The 18513-nt window shown below is 40.3% G+C and overlaps 1 protein-coding gene and 1 long non-coding RNA gene across 2 annotated transcripts; one reads left to right on the forward strand and one right to left on the reverse strand.

The window, feature by feature from the left end:
• On the reverse strand, positions 1–17536 carry dgcr8 (DGCR8 microprocessor complex subunit). Its single transcript, XM_086031083.1, has 14 exons — positions 17382–17536; positions 16128–17076; positions 15133–15295; positions 12808–12950; positions 10703–11045; positions 9302–9499; positions 7558–7659; positions 6716–6814; positions 6503–6585; positions 6281–6381; positions 4805–4911; positions 4502–4629; positions 4197–4310; positions 1–1503 (listed from the first exon to the last, which is right to left on the reverse strand). The coding sequence occupies exons 2-14, from the start codon at positions 16809–16811 to the stop codon at positions 1420–1422; spliced, it is 2349 nt and encodes a 782-aa protein (XP_085887209.1). The 5' UTR covers positions 16812–17076; positions 17382–17536; the 3' UTR covers positions 1–1419.
• LOC147147779 (uncharacterized) lies at positions 12621–14673 on the forward strand. The gene is made up of 3 exons (XR_015086849.1): positions 12621–13031; positions 13936–14054; positions 14134–14673. It is a non-coding gene; the product is annotated as an uncharacterized LOC147147779 (long non-coding RNA).
• Positions 17537–18513: the final 977 nt, after the last annotated feature.

Genomic DNA, 18513 nt, shown 5'->3' on the forward strand with positions numbered 1-18513 from the left:
TTAGATTAGTCAATTCATTTTTATTTGCATAAACATCACCAGTCACAATACATACTGTACTTCATTCTGTAGGCAACATCATCCCAAAGAAGTCACTGGTGCAAGTCAAAAAGAGCATAACATGTTAAAGCAATTGTCACATTGAAACACTTTGCAAGACAACACACGCACACAATTGGGGGGCGGGGGACACATTCTTAAAACTAAACATCACAACAGCCTCCTATCTGAAAGATGTCAAGTTAAATACTTGAATGCACAGCAGTATTCTATTTTAGCTTGTCTTTTTTTATTTTTATTTTTTACAGCTATTCTTTTAACGGTAGAGTTTGCAGCAACATTAGGTAGTCTATAAAATGCATACGACTGGATTTTAGGCTTTGGTATACAGTTTCAGAAGCTTGTGTTGGACTAAATGACTTGACAGCCTTCCAACTACATTTTTCAAGGTGGAATTCTGCGCAATATAATGTATTTAAGGTCATATGCATGGTCAGCTGTCAGAAGGAAGGTATACATATAAAACCGATACAAAGTACATTAAGACATAACTCATGCTGTGGACATACTTATCTTTTAAAATACTAATTTGCTAGGTAAATGCTTTATTTTGTAGCGGGGACTTGGTCTTGTCATTGCCTGACCAAGTTTTAGGTCCAATCCATACACTCAAAGCCCTTTGTGAAATGGATTAGCTAAGGCAACATGTAGACCATTTAATTCAGGTTAAGGGCACCAAAATGCAAAGCGAATGAAATGTACCCAAATATAGTGTTGTAAAGCCAAGACCCACGGAAATGACCGTGGCCGGGGGTCGGGCTAAAAGGTGGGCGACAGATCTGTTAGACAGGACCCAAGTGATAAACAATTGTTCCAAGAACTCATCACTTCACAACACGTTTCAAGCATGCAAACCAAGTCAATTCTGAAGAAAAATTGATCATAAATCATCTCGTACGCCCCAACACTAGACATGACACCAGCCAATAAGATACAAGTCGTTTTGCTTCCCAATTCAATGGTATAAATACAAGTAGTCCCTTTCAAATGGGTTACGCACTAATAAAAACACAGGTGCTGGTATTGAAATGCAGCTATTAAGACACTTTAAAACAAAACCATGGTAGGTAGTGGCTCTTGCAGTCAGACGTGCATGCATTGTATTCTGACTATGTTTACGACGTGCCATCTTATCTGCACGTTGGGTGACTTTCTCCTTGTACCATAGCTGGGATGCATCTCGAGAGGTAGATGGTATTTGCGCTATGGTCTGTTAGTGCATTTTGTCCAACCCTGATGTCTACCAACCAGTCTAACTACACACGGACAAAAAGTAGCAAGCAGTTCTAATGGCATAACGATGAGATCCTACATAGCGATGACGTTGCAGTGCTGAAAGAAAGTGAGTGTGGAGTCTGCTTAAACATCAACAGTGCAGAGAGGTTCACTTCCTGGCTGGGCAGATTCCATGATGGTCATCTTGGGCTTCTTCCTAGTTTCCTCCTATATAAACACAAACAGGCAACAATAAAGCTTTTTTTGCAGTGACTATTCCGATCATCAAATCGTGTCTGTACTCTTCTGAGTAAAGGAAACGGATCGAGAACTGACATTACACAGAAACAGAAGCCCTGAAGCGCCATTAGCACCTCATTCACACACGAGTATTAGGAAAATTTGTGAAAAGGCCATGTCAATGGGCAGCATTCATTCGCCGGTGTCTTTCACATTAGAAGGAACCAGGGAATGTGTGTGCACGTTCACACAAGGGAGAGTGAATAATGCAGTTGGATATTTAGATGTGTGACAAGGACGGAATATAAAAACTCTACACACAGCTGTTATCGCCTGGTTTTGTGATTTAAAGCAGAGACCAGGGTAAATCATTTCAAAACCTTTTCCACCTTTGTGACCTACAACTTTGTACAACTCGGAGAAAATAAAGTGGCAGTATGAATCATCAGCTATACATATCCTAATAAGTGTTTAGTGCTGTTAAATCTAAAGTGTAAGTGACCCTTATTAACCCCAAATCAGTTGAGCTGTTCTAGTCGACCTTTCCTGACATTTTCGTCCAACCATGTTGTCACAATCGCTCCCCAGACGTGTCCAAACCATCTAATTCCGGTCTACATGTCTCCAAAACATCTAACGAAGATTCGCTACGTGCGCGGACACTCGCAAACCTTTGCCGTCCAGTGAGATACGGGCTTCAGGCATGAGTAGGTTGGATAGGATTAGAAATGGGCTCATCAGAGGGACTGCCAGCGTTAGATGTTTTGGACTCAAGTGAGCTGGCCACACCACTGCCTTATTAACATTTCCCTTCATCCTGGCAGACTCTTCTGTAACATAACACAGCTGACAGCTTTCTCTACCGATCCTCTACACTCACTATTGCTTTGAGATGTTGATTATTTAAAGTCCACCACCGTTGCGTCCATCTCTTCTCCCGGTAGCCTCAATCTTCCCCCCTCCATCGCTCTCATTCATGCACAACCGGCTCCCTGATTTGATTGCCCATCACAATTTCATCTGCGCACATCATGGTCCATGGGGATTCCAATCTAATCTCATCAGTAAGCCTATCCATGGCTATTGCAAACAGGAAGGGGCTCAAAGCTGATCCCTGTTGTAGTCCCAGCTGCACCCTTAACTCCTCTGTCGCACTCACACCACGCCGCACTAGTCCCGCGCCATTGTAACATAACGCTGCCTCTCCAGACTCCCTCATACAGCACCGCATTCCGTCCTGGGTACCCAGTCATAGAGACACAATTTAGCTCCTGCTGGCCTTCGCTGCACTTCTCCATTAACTCTCTCAAGGCAACAAATGCATCTGTGGTACTCCTCCTTGACATGAACCCATACTGCTAATCACAAATACGTCTATCCTAAGTCTACTCTGCGCTATGCACGGCACTTCATTCTTCTATAGTTCCCACAACTCTGCACAATCGCCCGCATTCTTCAAAGAAGTGTGCTGGTGCATGGGCACCGTCTCAATTCTTCAGGCATCTTCTCACCCTCTGGCTGTAGTGTTTCATTTTCTTCTAGAAGTTCCTCATGCCCACCTCAACACTTTTCTCGATGTGATCTCGATTGTTCACATTATAGTTCACATTAAAAAAGTGGAAAAAGTTTTGAAATAATTATTCCAAAAAGTCATTGTATCCATCTGAAGATGAGCTATAATAAATACTCAATGTGAATACAGTAGAGCAGTGTTTTTCAAACACTGTGCCATGGCACACCAGTGTGCCGCGAGATATTGTCAGGTGTGCCGTGGGAAATTATCTCATTTGTGTGCCTGTGCGGTCTAGCGCCTGGCACGTAATCATGTCATTACTACATTGTAGTACTTTTCCATACCCGTAGGTAGCAGCAGCAGCGGGTAGCCAATTGTCTTTGGTTAGAGACAAGCGAATTAGTGATTCATGTTTATCCAAACTTTCTTTCACAATTTCAGCTGGTGGTGTGCCGCAGGATTTTTTCAATGAAAGAAATTGACTCAAAAAAGTTGGAAAAACACTGCAGTAGAGTAGAGACTGTTGGAAGCAAAATGACTTGTCACTTGCTCAATAATTTTAGTATTTTGCCCAAAAGGGATAGAACAGATAAATAGACTGATAAATAAACAGTGTTGTATGCAAAGCGCATGCACTATTATCAGAGCTGGGCATTTTACTAAAAGTGCGTCCGTTATTCGTCATTCGTCTGCAGCGTGAGTACCCTTCCGTCGTCCATCATTCGCCTTGTTTCCCGGGGGGGGGGGGGGGGGGGGGAATAGTACCCGTCAATAAGCCGGTCCGCCTCTAATTTTAAATGACCGTCCGTCGGCCAGTCAGACTAAACTTTCACTCACGCAGTTGGACAATGTTTGAGCAGAAATGGTGACTCACTGCGCTTTGGAAGCCTCTTCACAGCCTGGTCCCTCACTCATGTATATCATATATCTGTCACCCAAGCAACAACAACTCACTATTTTCCTCGCCACGAAGTATAGACCAATGGCGGACCAAATAAAGGGATTTCCGTCTATGCTATGTCTATTTTAAAATCTTTCCGTTCATCAACCGTCAGATAGACAGAACGCCCACCTCTGATTATTATACGACTCAAGATGAAGATAGCATTTGATGATTAAGATTCATTACTGTGCCTTACATCAGATATTTCGACATTGAAGTACTTACCCTTTGGGCAGCCAGTTTCCTCATCTCTTCTTGCAGTTTATTCAAGATATGAAGGTTTGGTTTATTCTTTTTAGCAAACTGCTGCAGCTCGATCACACTTTTGTCTGAGTTCTCCTATGTAATAAAACAGGTACATCCAAGTCATTGAGACATTTACACAGCAACCTCATCTACTATAAATGTGGTGGGCGGCCACATGCCACTGTGATGCCAGTGACCTTCTAACCCTTGCCCCAAAATGGATTGTGAGAAACAGTGCTCTGAAAAATGGACTCAATCATTACTTCATCAAAACTAAAACCTACCTTTTTGACCATCTTATTACTCTCTCTGCCATACATTCGCAGTAGTGAGCCCCAATTCTTCACATGAGGATGAAGCATTTGCAAAATCTTCTGAGATGCTAGCTGTTTGCCAACTCTCTTGTTCTTGCCTGGTTGAAGAGATTATAAAAAAACAAAAAAAAAAGCAATGAATCCAAGTATCACTCTCATTTGACATGTACATTTGGAAGCAATTTAAATTTTTAACATGGTACAAAATTAATCTTAAAACGACTCCATATATGCAGTCGTGACAAAAAACGTGTAAGAAAGGAAACCACTTACACCAACCACGCACAGTATGCTTGCCACAAGTCATCACGTATTCACTCTTCTGATTCTTCCCTGGTATCACTTCAAATTTTATGCTAGTGTCTCCCATCCCATGGTTTCTATAGGTAGTAAAGTTAAGAGGAGAGGGTAGTTAATGTGGAAAGACAACTGCGTGCCAGGATTAGTTGGAACAGAATAGCATAATGAAAATTGCAGATTTGTACTAAAAGGCCATTTAATTTGATATCATTGTGTTCTGGGGCTCTGATGTAGAAACAATTGTGGACAACTTTTTATGAGACATCGAATTTGGTACAGCGGCTTTCGTTTCCCAAAGCGGTCTTAACTTGTTCACACAACACAGCATGGGAACTTGTTGCGCTGTTCGCGGTTGTACTAGCGTGAACTAACAACCAGAAGAAGTTGAATCTGTGGCTGCAAGAACAATGTTTTGAACATGCAACGTCGACAAAGAGAGAATGTTATTGTGATAATTGATGGAGTTCCCGCCTGCTGCCTGGGGATGAGGAACGCAAAAGCATTACGCTGAAAATCTTTATTCGAAAAAAAAAAAAAAAACTAAACATTTGCTCTTTTCATTTTGTGGACAAAAAGCCCACAGAGCACAAGTGTATCCAACTTTGTGCTTGCGTTATGACAAACCATCGGAGAAGGCTCGCCGGGTGTCGTAAAAAGATGGCGAGTGGTAGTAGAGTTTTAGCGACTTTTGACTTCAATTCATGATGCAAAGGTCCCCTTTGGCATGGAAGTACCTTAGGGCCATAGAAATAAATGTATCCTAAGACACAAGTGAGATCACGCTTTGTACCTAAAATACACACATTTTTTAACTCATTCACTGCCATTGATGAATTTATTTGACTTTTCACAGTCCAGCTATTCAATCCTAGGAACGTATTTATATTTTTTCAAACCTTAGGGTAAAAGAGGGTCTGAAAATGTCTGGCAGTGAATGAGTTAAAAAAGGCTGCCAACATCAGAGTCTCCAGACTCACTTTCCTCATGGGAAGGCATGTCTGTGGAATTGAGGACTCTGAAATCTTCCCCTCACTGATTCACAACGTCCCGAGTCGGGGTCAGAAGTGCCCCATACCCACTATACATAGCATTGATGGACACTGCTTCCACCTTCTGAGATGCCGGATGGTGAACCAGAATTTCTTAAACCTGTCTGGAAGTAATTCTCCACGGCTTTATCGAACTCCTCGCATGCCTGAGCTATCCCCTCAGCGGCCACCAAAGCTGCATTCCGCTTGTCCAGCTGGTACCCATCAGCTGCCTCCGGAGTCCCACAGATTAAAAAGGCCAATAGGACTTCTCCATCAGAGGTTAAAATTTTTCAGGATTGTTTCTCATTTTTAATGATGAAGAGGGATAATGAAGTGATTTTACCACACATAATGTCAAAATGCTTTCTGTTTCTATTGAAGGAAGTGAAATTGTGTGGGTGCAATATTTTCCACCCACCTTTTAAGGCACTCGTGAAGAATCTGATACGGTGAAAGAAGCCCCGCTTTGTTGGTCAGCTCATACACTCTCGAGTCTTCTATACTGATATGGTTAAAATACTGTGGGGGTAAGATTACTGCTGCTGTCATTTCTGATTAGAGACATTCACCTTTACACAGTTAATGATACACATGATGCTTGCTCACTCCAATATTGTTCATAAGGAAGGACTGAATGTACCTCAAGTTCATCTGCCTCAACAGGCTTTTCCTCGGAGGTCTGCTTCACAAAGTCCGGTATAAGGATTTCCAAAGTGGCTCTTGCTGCAGTATGCATAAAATTGTCAGAGTAAGACCATTAAAGAAACATGCATGGAATCGCACTACTGTGACACCAAGTTTATATGGTATTATGATTTGCACCATCTCACAAAATGTCCAATTAACAAATTACCAGCTTTATTCTTGGCAAGTTTTTTACTACTTGCAGTCCCTGTGCCGTAGGTGACTCCGTCGATAATGACACACGCGCCAAAGGGTTCACTTGGGTTCTCTGCAGGGAACACAAGCATGGCTCAACGACTGAAAAGGCGATAGACTTCAACCTAAAGGCCCTGATGCACCAAACCGACGTCGGAGGTCGTTAAGCGTCGTTGCGTCTTTAAGCGCCGTCTGATTAGTGTAGTGGCCACCGTCTTAGTGTCGTAACCCGTCTGTAAGCGTCTTGGAGGCGTTTACGTATATTGAATCGGCATCGCCAGTCGTGACAGTTGGTCATTCTGATTGGCTGTTAGCTTGCAAATCAGCACGCGGATCACCAACGTGAAGTGACAAAGGCGGAAAAAACAGTGAGCACGCCTCCGCTGCCTTAATCTTCTTACAAGTACAAGAGCGAGGGTTGAATGTAAGTATTTCACAATAACGTGTCAAGAACGTGATGGTTTGCTTTGCGTGGGAGTTCATCGTGAGCTAAGAATAGAGCGGAATGCATTGCTTACGTTGTTATAATCAGCCCCCGGCCAATATCTTTCCGGTTGGAGTTTTCTAACCATGAGAAATGGTGACTATCGCCGCCGATGGAATGGAAGGGTATTACATCTTATGCATGCGCAGATGGTACTTTAACGGACAGCGTCGCTGTCTGTCGTTGCGGTGTGTTTTGCCTGCGCGACGTGCCGACAGACGGCCGGACGCCACAGGGGGTAAGCGTCTGTCACTGTTGGTGGTTTTGGTGTATCAGGGCCTTAAGAGTGTCAGGCGGCTTTCAAATATTTTTTTTCTCAAAGCAAAACTTACCACATTCAAAGAAGTTGTAAACAGGCCGAACCTTAAGGACACGCTGCATATATTCATGTAAAATGCAAACTTCAGACTTCCCACTGGGATTGATGACAAATTCTGATGAATATAAAGTTAAGTCAATACAAAAATTGCATGATTGCCTTCATTGCTGAGTCATAATCATATTCAAGGATCAAAGAAAGCTATTAGAACAGTCTTTGAATCAAAACCTACTTTTACTTTAAATATTGATCGTAATTAATCGCAATCTCAAAAATGTGCCATATTTTTCTGTAAATTGTTGGAATGGAAAGATAAAAGACAAGACTGATTTATACATTCAACATACTGTGCATATGTAATGTATTTTTTTATTACAACAACAAATCCTCATGCGATGAAAATTAAAAAAAAATAATTACAATTTTTAACATTCTTCCTGTAGTAGACAGTATTTGTACTCACTACAAAAAACGCAAAAGGGCCTCAGAACAGTGACAGAAATATTTCAAATGTGTGCAAACAAAGTTTGTGTGTGTGTGTTTGTGTAATGTACACATTTATAAGTGGCCCTTGTAATATTCTTAGAGTTTATGTTTGCCCAAGTGGTCCCTGAAGTGCACACAAATTTGATTGGTTCATATGTTATGCTGTAGGTGGTATCAGCACGTCGTGTGTTCCTCCTTTAAACTGTAGAAAAGCATGCAGGCCAGACTGTGGGATACGAGGCTTTTTCGAGAGGAAAAACAAATGATTACATATATAAATAAAGTAACTATTAAATTAACTATTAAAATTCACTGTTGACGATTTTGTCTTCATCGTTGGAAGTTGCCGTTTTAGTAATCTAATCTTGTTTTTGGGGAACTTCTAGTGTCAAGTAATTTACCCATTGTGCGTATGCAGTTTGTTTACAACAGAGATAGAGATAGTTATATCTATTATAGGCTATAGTCTATCTGCTATAGTTAACATGGCGTTGCGAGTCGATTCTTTTATTTATTCATGTTTTAAATCAATGCATATTTTAAGCATTTATATCAATATAAAATCAATTTTCAATAAATCGTTACATTCCTAATATACATTACTGTTCAAAAGTTCGGGGTCACCAAGAAATGTCTTTATTTTTGAAAGTAGAGCAGTTTTTATCAATGAAGATAACTTTAAACTAATCAGGAATACACTATACATTATTAACGTGGTAAATGACAATTCTAGCTGCAACTGTTTGGTTTTTGGTGCAATATCTACATAGGTGTGTAGAGGCCCATTTCCAGCAACTATCACGCCAGTGTTGTAAAGGTACAAGCTGTTTGCCCATTGCGTCAGACGGCTCAAGGATATTAGAAAACCCTTGTGCAACTACTGAGAAATAAAATGAACTTTTTTTGATTTTGGCAAATGGATGCAATGACACAGAAAGTGAAAAATTTTAAGGGGTCAGAGTACTTTTCGTACCCATTGTATACGCTTGCACATTGTAAGACTTGTACTGAGTCGACGGCACCCTCGTTGCACCATGCTGCCGGTTTGCTGACTGATTTTTTTTTCTATCAAACATTTTATCGAAGGCATTTTCTATTGATATTGATCAGGTGTCTTATCGCGATACATACTGATATTGAATTATCATCCAGCCCTAGCACAAACATTCAATTTAGGGGATGACAGGCAAAAAGATATAAATACAGTATCTACGGTAAGTCAAAAGTCTAATTTGAATATTCAACATGAGCTGTATAACATTGTATTTTACCTTTCTTAGTAGGTGCATCTTGGACTGACAGTGTAATGAGTTTCTGGTTTGCAGGCAGGATGGGCCTCTCTGATTCAGCCTGTTTCCTCTTCATGTCTCTGTTAAACTGCCTTCGCTCAGCCCATGTGCGAAATTTCTTCACCGTCACTTGTTCAAAGTCAAAGCACTTTTCCAGGTATAGGCGAAAGTCTTCAAGTACTGTCAAGAATTTATAGCGTTAGTACTGTGGTTTATGCAAAAGTCTTCAAGTCCTCAAGAATGTATAGCCTTAATACTGTGCTTTATTTAATAATACCTTAATTCATTACTTCTCAAATAGTGGGACTTCAGGGAACATGGCTTTTTTTGCTGCACTAGAATAAAGTGTAATTGCACATCCATTACAGTAGGTGGTAGTGGCACTAGCATCATCAGAGTGTGCGCAGGGAGTATTAGTTCTAAGGTTTAGGTAGGGCTCTAGACTTTTTGCAATGGTGCGCTCCCAACTGCTTTTCTTGGGAGCACCAGCACAAAAGTTAGGTCAAATTTTCAACTGCATCACATTCAAAACTGCAATTTTATAGGTTCACTCCTTTTGTAAACAAAATTATTATACTTTTGAACATATTGCCACCCTTCACTTAACATTCAAGAAGTTGTCAGTCATTCTTATCTTTTCATCTGCAGCTATTTCCACACTATATCTGGTGGGCGGAGGTCACTCACCTAACAACACAACACAGTTTTTAGAAAAATACATTTTCCCAAAAACTATCATGATAAAGAATATCGTTTTTTTTTTTTCCATGTTGTTAATATGATAGAGCAACATAAACCGAGTATATCCTTGTTTAAGAGCAAATAATTCAAGAATAGTGAACAGTGGCATTGAAATGTAGGACAATAAAATACTTTAGATAAACGTATAATAGAGTCAGACTATGATCATAAAAATTGCACTCAAGCAAATATTTAAAATTTGGTACAAAGGTATAGTGAGTGACTAAGGCTAGGTTCACACCGCAGGTCTTAATGCTCAATTCGGATTAAAAAAAAAAAATCTGATTCTTTTGTGTAAGCGTTCGTATTACATTATAAATGCGAACTCTGCCTCGTCTGCTGTATGAACACATGCGTCGCCAAAGTGACCCATATGCACAAGTTGATCTATATTTTTTGCTTAGTTGTCAATGTTAAGGATACTACAATGCTATGCAGAAGTATATACCTAAAACAATCTTATATACAAGTGATACTATTTGTAGTTGCAGCGGAACGTTTGGGGGGCTAAATGTTTTCTTCTTGGGGGGGTTCGGGGATAACAGAAAATAATTTAGAAGCACTGCTTTAGTTAGAAGCTAACTGGAAATGAATCCTGCACAAACATAAATTAGCTCCAATCCTGCAGTTAAAAGAGCTTACCAATGGACTCATCCTTGCACACCTCCACTTTAGCCCTGACTTGTCCAAGGGCTCCTTGAGCAATGTCACAGGTTGGGGCCCCTTTAACAGGCTGACTGGTATTGGTGACGCCCTCACCCTCTTGGACACAATCAGCAGGATCGGAGGCGGGCGCATTATCATGCACCTCAGCGGTGTTGTCTGAGTTCTCGACGACATGGTCGTCACCATTTGCCGCCTCGCTGGGCTTAACAGGGAACTCTTCTGCTTGAGGATCCACAACGCCATTCAGTTCCTTCTCTTCATGTTCCTTCATCTTCTTATAGTGTAAGCAGGGGATGCTGCTGGTTGGAGGATCATGTTTCTAGATCACAGTGGCAGACCAAAGGTGGTAAGACAAATATTGGAAACAACACCTTAAACGCCTACTGTCAGGTCCATAAATATGTTATGTGGACATTGACACAATTGTCAGCATTACATCTCTGTACAACACCACAATTGATTTCAAATGAAACAAGATGTGCTTGAAGTGCAGAGTCTGAACTTTAATTTCAGGGTATTTACATCCAAATCAGGTGAACGGTGTAGGAATTACAGCACATTTGATATGTTCCTTCTACTTTTTAAAGGACCAAAAGTATTTGTACAAACTATCAATTATAAATTAAATAGTCATTTTTCAATACTTGGTTGCAAAACCTTTGCAATCTTTGACAGCCTGAAGTCTTGAACCCGTGGGCATCACCAGACACTGAGTTAGGTCTTTGTTGGTGCTCTGACAGGCCTCCGCTGCAGCTGCCTTCAGTTCCTGCTTGCTCTTTGGACATTTTCCTTTCAGCTGGGGTCCCACTCTTTTCTTGAAAGTATTTTCCACGACATTTTCATTTGTTATAGTACTAGTCCAGTTATGAAAACATACACTAATAAATTCCACCCCCCAAAATTTGGAGAAGGGTTTGTTTCTACAATTGTACCTTATATTTTGTACACTGAACCAGATTGCTTCAGTGTTACAAAATACCATACCAAATTGACTGAAAAGACAAATGGCTCTCACATAGCTGGGGATCCTCATCATTCACCCCAAAAGAGCCATTTAAAATGTCACAACACTAATATAATTGGATGTTTACAGCTAGATTACTTTCATTGCTAAGTAATCAAGACGATGGAATACAGCTAATTGACTAATGAGCTGCTGATGGGTTGGAGGCCAAACCCCAATGCACTGCCAAAGCCAAGTTGACTAGCCCAGGCGCGTAACACTAGCTAAAAACTGCATGAAAAGTCTGAGCTCGAGCTCTGCTCTCTGCGCACATACACTGTATTTTCGTAGTGCTAACTTTCTAATGATGTTTTTCTCATTCATATACATATTTTCTGTTTCTACGGTCAGCCGATGGAGCAGGTATGAGATACTGAGTGAAATGTGGCCTACTAAGACTACCTGTTAATATATATATATATTTTGAGATTGAAATCACGATTTGGATTTATCTTTCATTACCACACTTGTTTTGCATGGTCTTCCAAGTCTTTTGGTGTTGCTGAGCTCACCAGATCATTCTCTCTTTTTTAAGAATGTACCAAACAGTTGATTTGGCCACACCAAATGGTTTGATAACTCCCTGATGGGTTTGTTTTGATTTTACAACCTAATGATGGCTTGCTTCATTGATCGTGACAGCTCTTTGGACTTCATATTGAGAGATGACCTCACCAGATTCCAAATGAATATACCATACTTGAAATGAACTCGGCCTTTTATCTGTTCCTGCTAAGTGAAATAATGAGGGAATGACAACACACTTGTCCATGGAACAGCTAAGCAGACAACTGTCCAAACACTTTTGTTCCCTTAGAAAGTGGAAGGCACACATAAAATGTGCTGTAATTCCTACAAAGTTCACTTGATTGGGATATAAATACCCTCAAATTAAAGCTCAGAGTCTGCACTTCAAGCAGATCATGATTGTTTCATTTCACTATTATTAATATCGATGGTCATGACTAAGGTTCAAAGCTGCAAACTTCAGGTTGGGAGATGACCACTCTACCACATTATATCTACAACAGGAAGTTTTTACTGTTATGATGAAGCCCAACCAAAGCATGCAAGTTACCCTTATGCTGCCTGATCCAAGGAAGTAGGGCCTGGACCAAGTTACTACTCTGGTCTCTCTGTGCAGGTAGACTGGAATGCCCGAGTTGTGGAATGTCATGATCCATCCGTCAGGAAGTGGCTCAGTGGGTGGACGTCCCCGGCCTAATGCATGTATACACACAAAGCAAAGACAGGTAGCAGTGGTTCTGGACAATTTAGAGATGCAGACTGCAGAGCATATGAGTAAGTCACCCGCACAATCAACATTTGTACGATATAATTTAGGGTAGTCCATATAATTTAGGGCCCAACCGATTAAATTGGCCAAATATGACCATTCAAACATTAAAGTGGAAGTCAACCCAAACATATTTTTTTTTCAAGAATATGTTCTATGCAGGCCCACTAGTTGAAACAAGGCAATATGATTAATATGAAATATGGGTTTAGCAGCAAAATCCACCCGTTTTTAGCCATTTCAGGGGGGGGCCATTTTGTTACTTCTGTGGACTGAACATGACATCACAGACCCTCAGGTTTCAGATAATGACCAATCACGGCTCACCTGTTTTCTGAAGTTGAGCTATGATTGGTCATCATCTATCTATCTATCTATCTATCTATATATATATATAAAGTATATACAGCATATATCTCATTGATGAATTAGGTTGCCCAAATTGGTCTCAGTCTAGAACCCTGACCTGGATGTTAACATTTTATACACAACATTTAGGCACAGTTTATTCATTAATTTGTTTTTTAAATAATAGTTTTTAAATCATAAAAAATATAATGCAACATTAATCAAACATAAATGTGTTAAATATGACTGCACTACAGTAAGTATTCCCACCTACGGACCTCTGTCAAACGGAAATTCCCTCACCCGAGAAAAAAACGTATGCATTCAATTTTCTACTAATGTATTACATTAACGAGCGATTCCTTACAACGAAAGTTCCGGTATCCGGAACCCGGAACCCATAGCGAAGCCCAAACTCAAGCAGTCCCCTCTCTATACTATGGAAAAACTTTGACCGCTCCACCATAATCGAATCAAACGGAAATTCCCTCACTCAGAAAAAAAAGTATGCATTAAATTTTCTACTACTAGATTACATTAACAATCAATTCCTTACAACAGAAGTGCTGTATCCGGAACCCATAGCGAAGCCCGCAGTAGCGCAAACTCAAGCAGTTCCCGCTCGATACTACGGAAAAACTTTGACCGCTCCGCCATCACCGGATCCAAAACGGCGACATGTAAGTTACTTCTTTGGCATGCGTTATACTGAAATGGCGAAGATCTTTACAATGTATTCATTCACAATTCCGTCTGCAGATCATGGCATCCATACGAAGAGGAACGTAATGACCGTGGAAGAGAGAGTCAAATGCATCCGACTAAGCGCAGCTGGACACAAAATAAAAAACATCCAGGAGACACTTTGAGTCGGAAAAACTCAAATCTACGAAACTTTGAAAAAGTAAACAAAGTAAAGCCACCATCCAGCAAGGAAGCTATGGAGATGGCATCAAAAATGTTTTTGTATGCACAAGAATCACCAGACATCAGTGATGATCAACGGGACAGTTACTTGCAATTAGCAACAAAATTATATGATACGCAGACAAACATTTTCATACAGCAAAGAATGAAGCCAACACAACAACTCAAAATACTCATTTTTTCCCAAGTCTGAGAAAAATTAACACTAAAATACAGTACAGTTTACTGTAGTTAATTACAGTACTGTACTGCATTAGTGTTACAGTATTTTTTCAACAGTATTTGGACTGTTTGTTATACTGTACTGTATTTTGTTCATATACCTGTACTTTACAGTGCAGTTTTTGTGTAATAAAAATCTGGGGGAAAATATTTTTTTGCCTTATATTGCTTGTGTTGTTACACAGGTATTTTGTTAACATACTTGCACATTCATACAGGACATGTATCGTAGTCATTTCCCACATAAGGAAATTCTGTTGTAAGGAAAGCCTGAACAATGCAAATATGACTCCTTACTAGAGAATACTTACTGTATTTTATAACTACATTTTCAAACAATATATTTACAGCTGACCCTCACTATTCACAGGGAACAGGGACCAGGCCAGCCCGTGAATAGTGGAAAGTACTTATAATTGATGACCACTGAAATTTCTTTTTAATATAATTTATACTGAAATACACTTTTTAAATTAATCGACCAAATAATCTGTAACCTGTTATTTTTTTTTCTACCCGATCCTATCGATCGGACCCCAATACAATTGAAGGTTTGGCATGACAATTAAAAACATTTAACGGTGCATAATAAAAACATCTGACACTTACTTTTCAAGACAGTTTTAATTTTGGTCATCATGGGTTGAACACTTCCTTCGCCATCTGACTGGTGATCACTGTCGCCACTATATTTTTCCTCTGCTGGACGCATCTTTTTGGGGACTGGCATGCCCTCCTCTAGCAGAGCGTCAACGTCATTGTCGAATTCCTCCTTTAAGAGTTTGAGATTGGCAAAGAATTTCAGTTCAGTCAAGTCAAAACACATGGCACTGAGGGAGCATATGCACAAAATTGAACAATGAAACCTTGATTTCAAGAAGAACTTGATTGATGATGATGACAACTTTAAAACTTAAAAGATGTACATGTACTACCTGTATTTCAGTTTTGGATGAAAATCTTTAAATGTCTATCAGATTAAAATCATTTTTGTCTAAGGAATCAACATGAATGAATCAACCCTTAAAAAAAAATAAAATAAAAAAATAAAGTCTTATCTATTGGCAATTTTCTGCATACTTGTGTGATTACCGTCTCACCAAGACAAAGCGGCTTGTTGCCATAGGTTTTATTTAGTATGCTTCATAAATTACACTTCTGGTACTCCACACCAAATGGCCTCTTCAATCATTGAAAGGTAAATCAACGGATAGTGTCGAAAAAAAGGAACTGAAGTGGAATCACAGAACCCTATATCAGCTTAACATGTTGTAGTGGTTTCGCTTTTGAAGTTTGACCATTGATGGATAAGAAACATTCACGATTTAAGGGTAATCTTGAGGAACAGTATAGATTTACAGAGTTATCTCACCTTCAAGTCCCATCTCCATCCTTGAGCTTTATGTTAAATGGCTTTAAGTTAAAATGGGATGACACCGCAGTGCACCGTTTCACGGTAACTGATGAAGGGTTGCCATAATTTTTAAAGAGATGTGAGTGTCAGTAGGGACACATACCTTGAAATGACAGTGTTAGACACACTTTTTTGTGGAAGATTTAAGGAAAGACAAGACATATTGACAGTGGTAGGAAGACAGACCTACCTCATACGTGTAAGCCATGGACTCGTCGTCTGCTTGCTCCTGCTGAATTCTGACCTCAGACTTAAAGCCGCCATTTTCTTTATCTTCATTATCAATGAAATTCTCATAGAGGTCATCCAACTCATCCAGGACGGCATACTCTACTTTGGTCTCAAGGTCCGTGTCAGCCTCCAAAACACTATCTGTTCCATGTGCTGTTCCTGAGCTACCTTCAGCTTGCTTCTGATCACTTGAGAACTCCAACTCACCATTCATGTTGTCTAAACCATCATCACCAACTCTCTCCTGCTCTTCACCTGTATACAAAACCTTCCTGTCTTTGCTACAGCTGCTTTCAGTGAAGCTAACACGAACCTTAACATCCCTAAGCAGCTTGCTATCTGGTAGGAAATTGATTACAGGGGGAGCATGACGAGCTGTTCTGGGGCACGGTGGGTTGGAGTAAATGGCCTCATTTGAGGGCTGGCTACAGAAAGCAATTGTGCCAGTGCTGAGGGGCTGCTGTGGATTTGCTTCGACATCCCTTTGGGTGCGTATGTATCCATCACCACCAGAGCTAACGTCCATTACCTCTGCGTCACTGGACGTTTGCAGGGGAGGTGGTGGAGGTGCTCTGCCCTCACCTTGGCCAAAATCGTTAGGTGGCTCCAAAGGGAGAGGTGGTAGAACATCATCTACTTCCATTGTTTTTATTTAAAATCTAAACTTCTTCCTACGTATTATGACTTAGCTTATAAACTAACCTGATTATCAACATAGAATGCATGCAGAAGCACATTCCAGAATAGAACACGTATCAGAGATGGATATGCTAAGCTGACTACATTGTTCTTTTCATTAATGTAGACAGCTTTCAGAATCACTGTCTCAATTATTGGAAATCACAATGCATTCAGCCTAATGTGGGATCAAGACAGCGATCACCATCCTCCAGCGATTCCTCTGGCAGCTAGGAAAAAATTAACAGTGAAAGCACAATCAGCAAACATATGGTCACGACCAACGTCTATGTCGTAATAACTAGCTACGAAGAGTCGTCGTGAGTCAATGACTATAGCACGTATCCAAGCCATATTCTATTTAAACACGCACATTACCCAGATCGCCTACAGAGCAGCAGCAGGGCCCTAATAGCATTAGCATCAATGCTAAGTGGCGAACAAGCGACCGTCGAGCAATACCGTAGTCCTCATACTGTTAATCATATTAAAACCTATGCCTTTCAAGCTTACGTGTGTTTGCGTGAATACTCACCAGTACATATATGTTTAACTATCTCGTCAGAACCACTACCTATGTATCGTGTCTTATTCACCCAGACTCATTTGTAGTCCCGCCATCTTGAAGAAGTGCACTGCACAACTGCACTTAAATCAGGCTCCGCCTCGTAGTGCCGGCGTGTTGATTATTGGTTACTGAAGCTGTCAGTCAAAGCTGGCCACTCGTCGCTCCACATCGCACACAATACTGTAGCCTACCACCAGTGGCACCACTTTATTATTGCCATTGCTACGCAGTCAGGAAAACAAAGATTTAAAAAAATACTAATAATAAATACAGAAATACAACGCCCTTCATCAGCTGGTAATCATATACTACAGTATGGTAAGACTGAAACGCTTACGTTTTGATCCACCTTTTCAATATTTTAAGGAGTAGACTATAAACGTTATGATATTGTAACGTTTTTGGTCAGTACTGGGTACAGTATGTCCACAGTGTATTCAAATTCCACTTGGCACGTTGAGGCATGAAGATTCAGATTGAAGAGTGTCATTATTGTAAAAATGCGCCTTGAACTTAGAAGTGCAAATAACATGAGTAGGCTCGCTCCTGGTAAGGCCACTACTGATCAATTCAATGTGACTGTGTTGTGAGGAAAATAGTGGCAATTCCATTCCAGGACTGAAGTTATGCCCCCCATTAACTGCTTTGTGCACTTCTTCCTTGTAAGGGCAGATTTTTCTCTTAATTGGATCGCTTCTTATAGAAGTACAGTACTGTATAGCATTCGTATGTGTTGACGTCATGAACTAGGTACCTACTAGGTACACTAGATGGCAGTACACAGTAACGAATGGGCTATATAGTTCTATTCGTAAACTGCAGACAAGACGGTGGATTTTTTTGGACATTGACATTTTATTAATTCAAGGCAAAAATACACTCATCCCCTGCCCCATCTTCCCAAGGGCTTTTATATAAATTGCATTACAACTTTTTTCAAAAAAGTTGCAGAAATTGATGCAGAAAAGGATGAAACTCACACAAAACAAAATGTGATCTCTATCTGCAATACAGTAATTAAGTGATTTATTCACTGTATTTTATATTTAATCTTACCCCAAAGTATACACATGACTGAGTGTGATGGAAATTAAATTAA

The sequence above is a fragment of the Filicampus tigris genome, chromosome 5 (genome assembly GCF_054856515.1).
Source record: "Filicampus tigris isolate MCC_2025a chromosome 5, RoL_Ftig_1.0, whole genome shotgun sequence".
Taxonomy (NCBI): Eukaryota; Metazoa; Chordata; class Actinopteri; order Syngnathiformes; family Syngnathidae; genus Filicampus; species Filicampus tigris.

Excerpts from the sequence above, each read along its gene's own strand:
- dgcr8 (XM_086031083.1), bottom strand. The coding sequence starts at position 16,811 with ATGGAAGTAGATGATGTTCTACCACCTCTCCCTTTGGAGCCACCTAAC. Across the intron at positions 15,296-16,127 it reads CCATGGCTTACACGTATGAG|GAGGAATTCGACAATGACGT; the intron begins GTAGGTCTGTCT and ends AAACTCTTAAAG. Across the intron at positions 1,504-4,196 it reads GGAAACTGGCTGCCCAAAGG|GAGGAAACTAGGAAGAAGCC; the intron begins GTAAGTACTTCA and ends GTGTTTATATAG.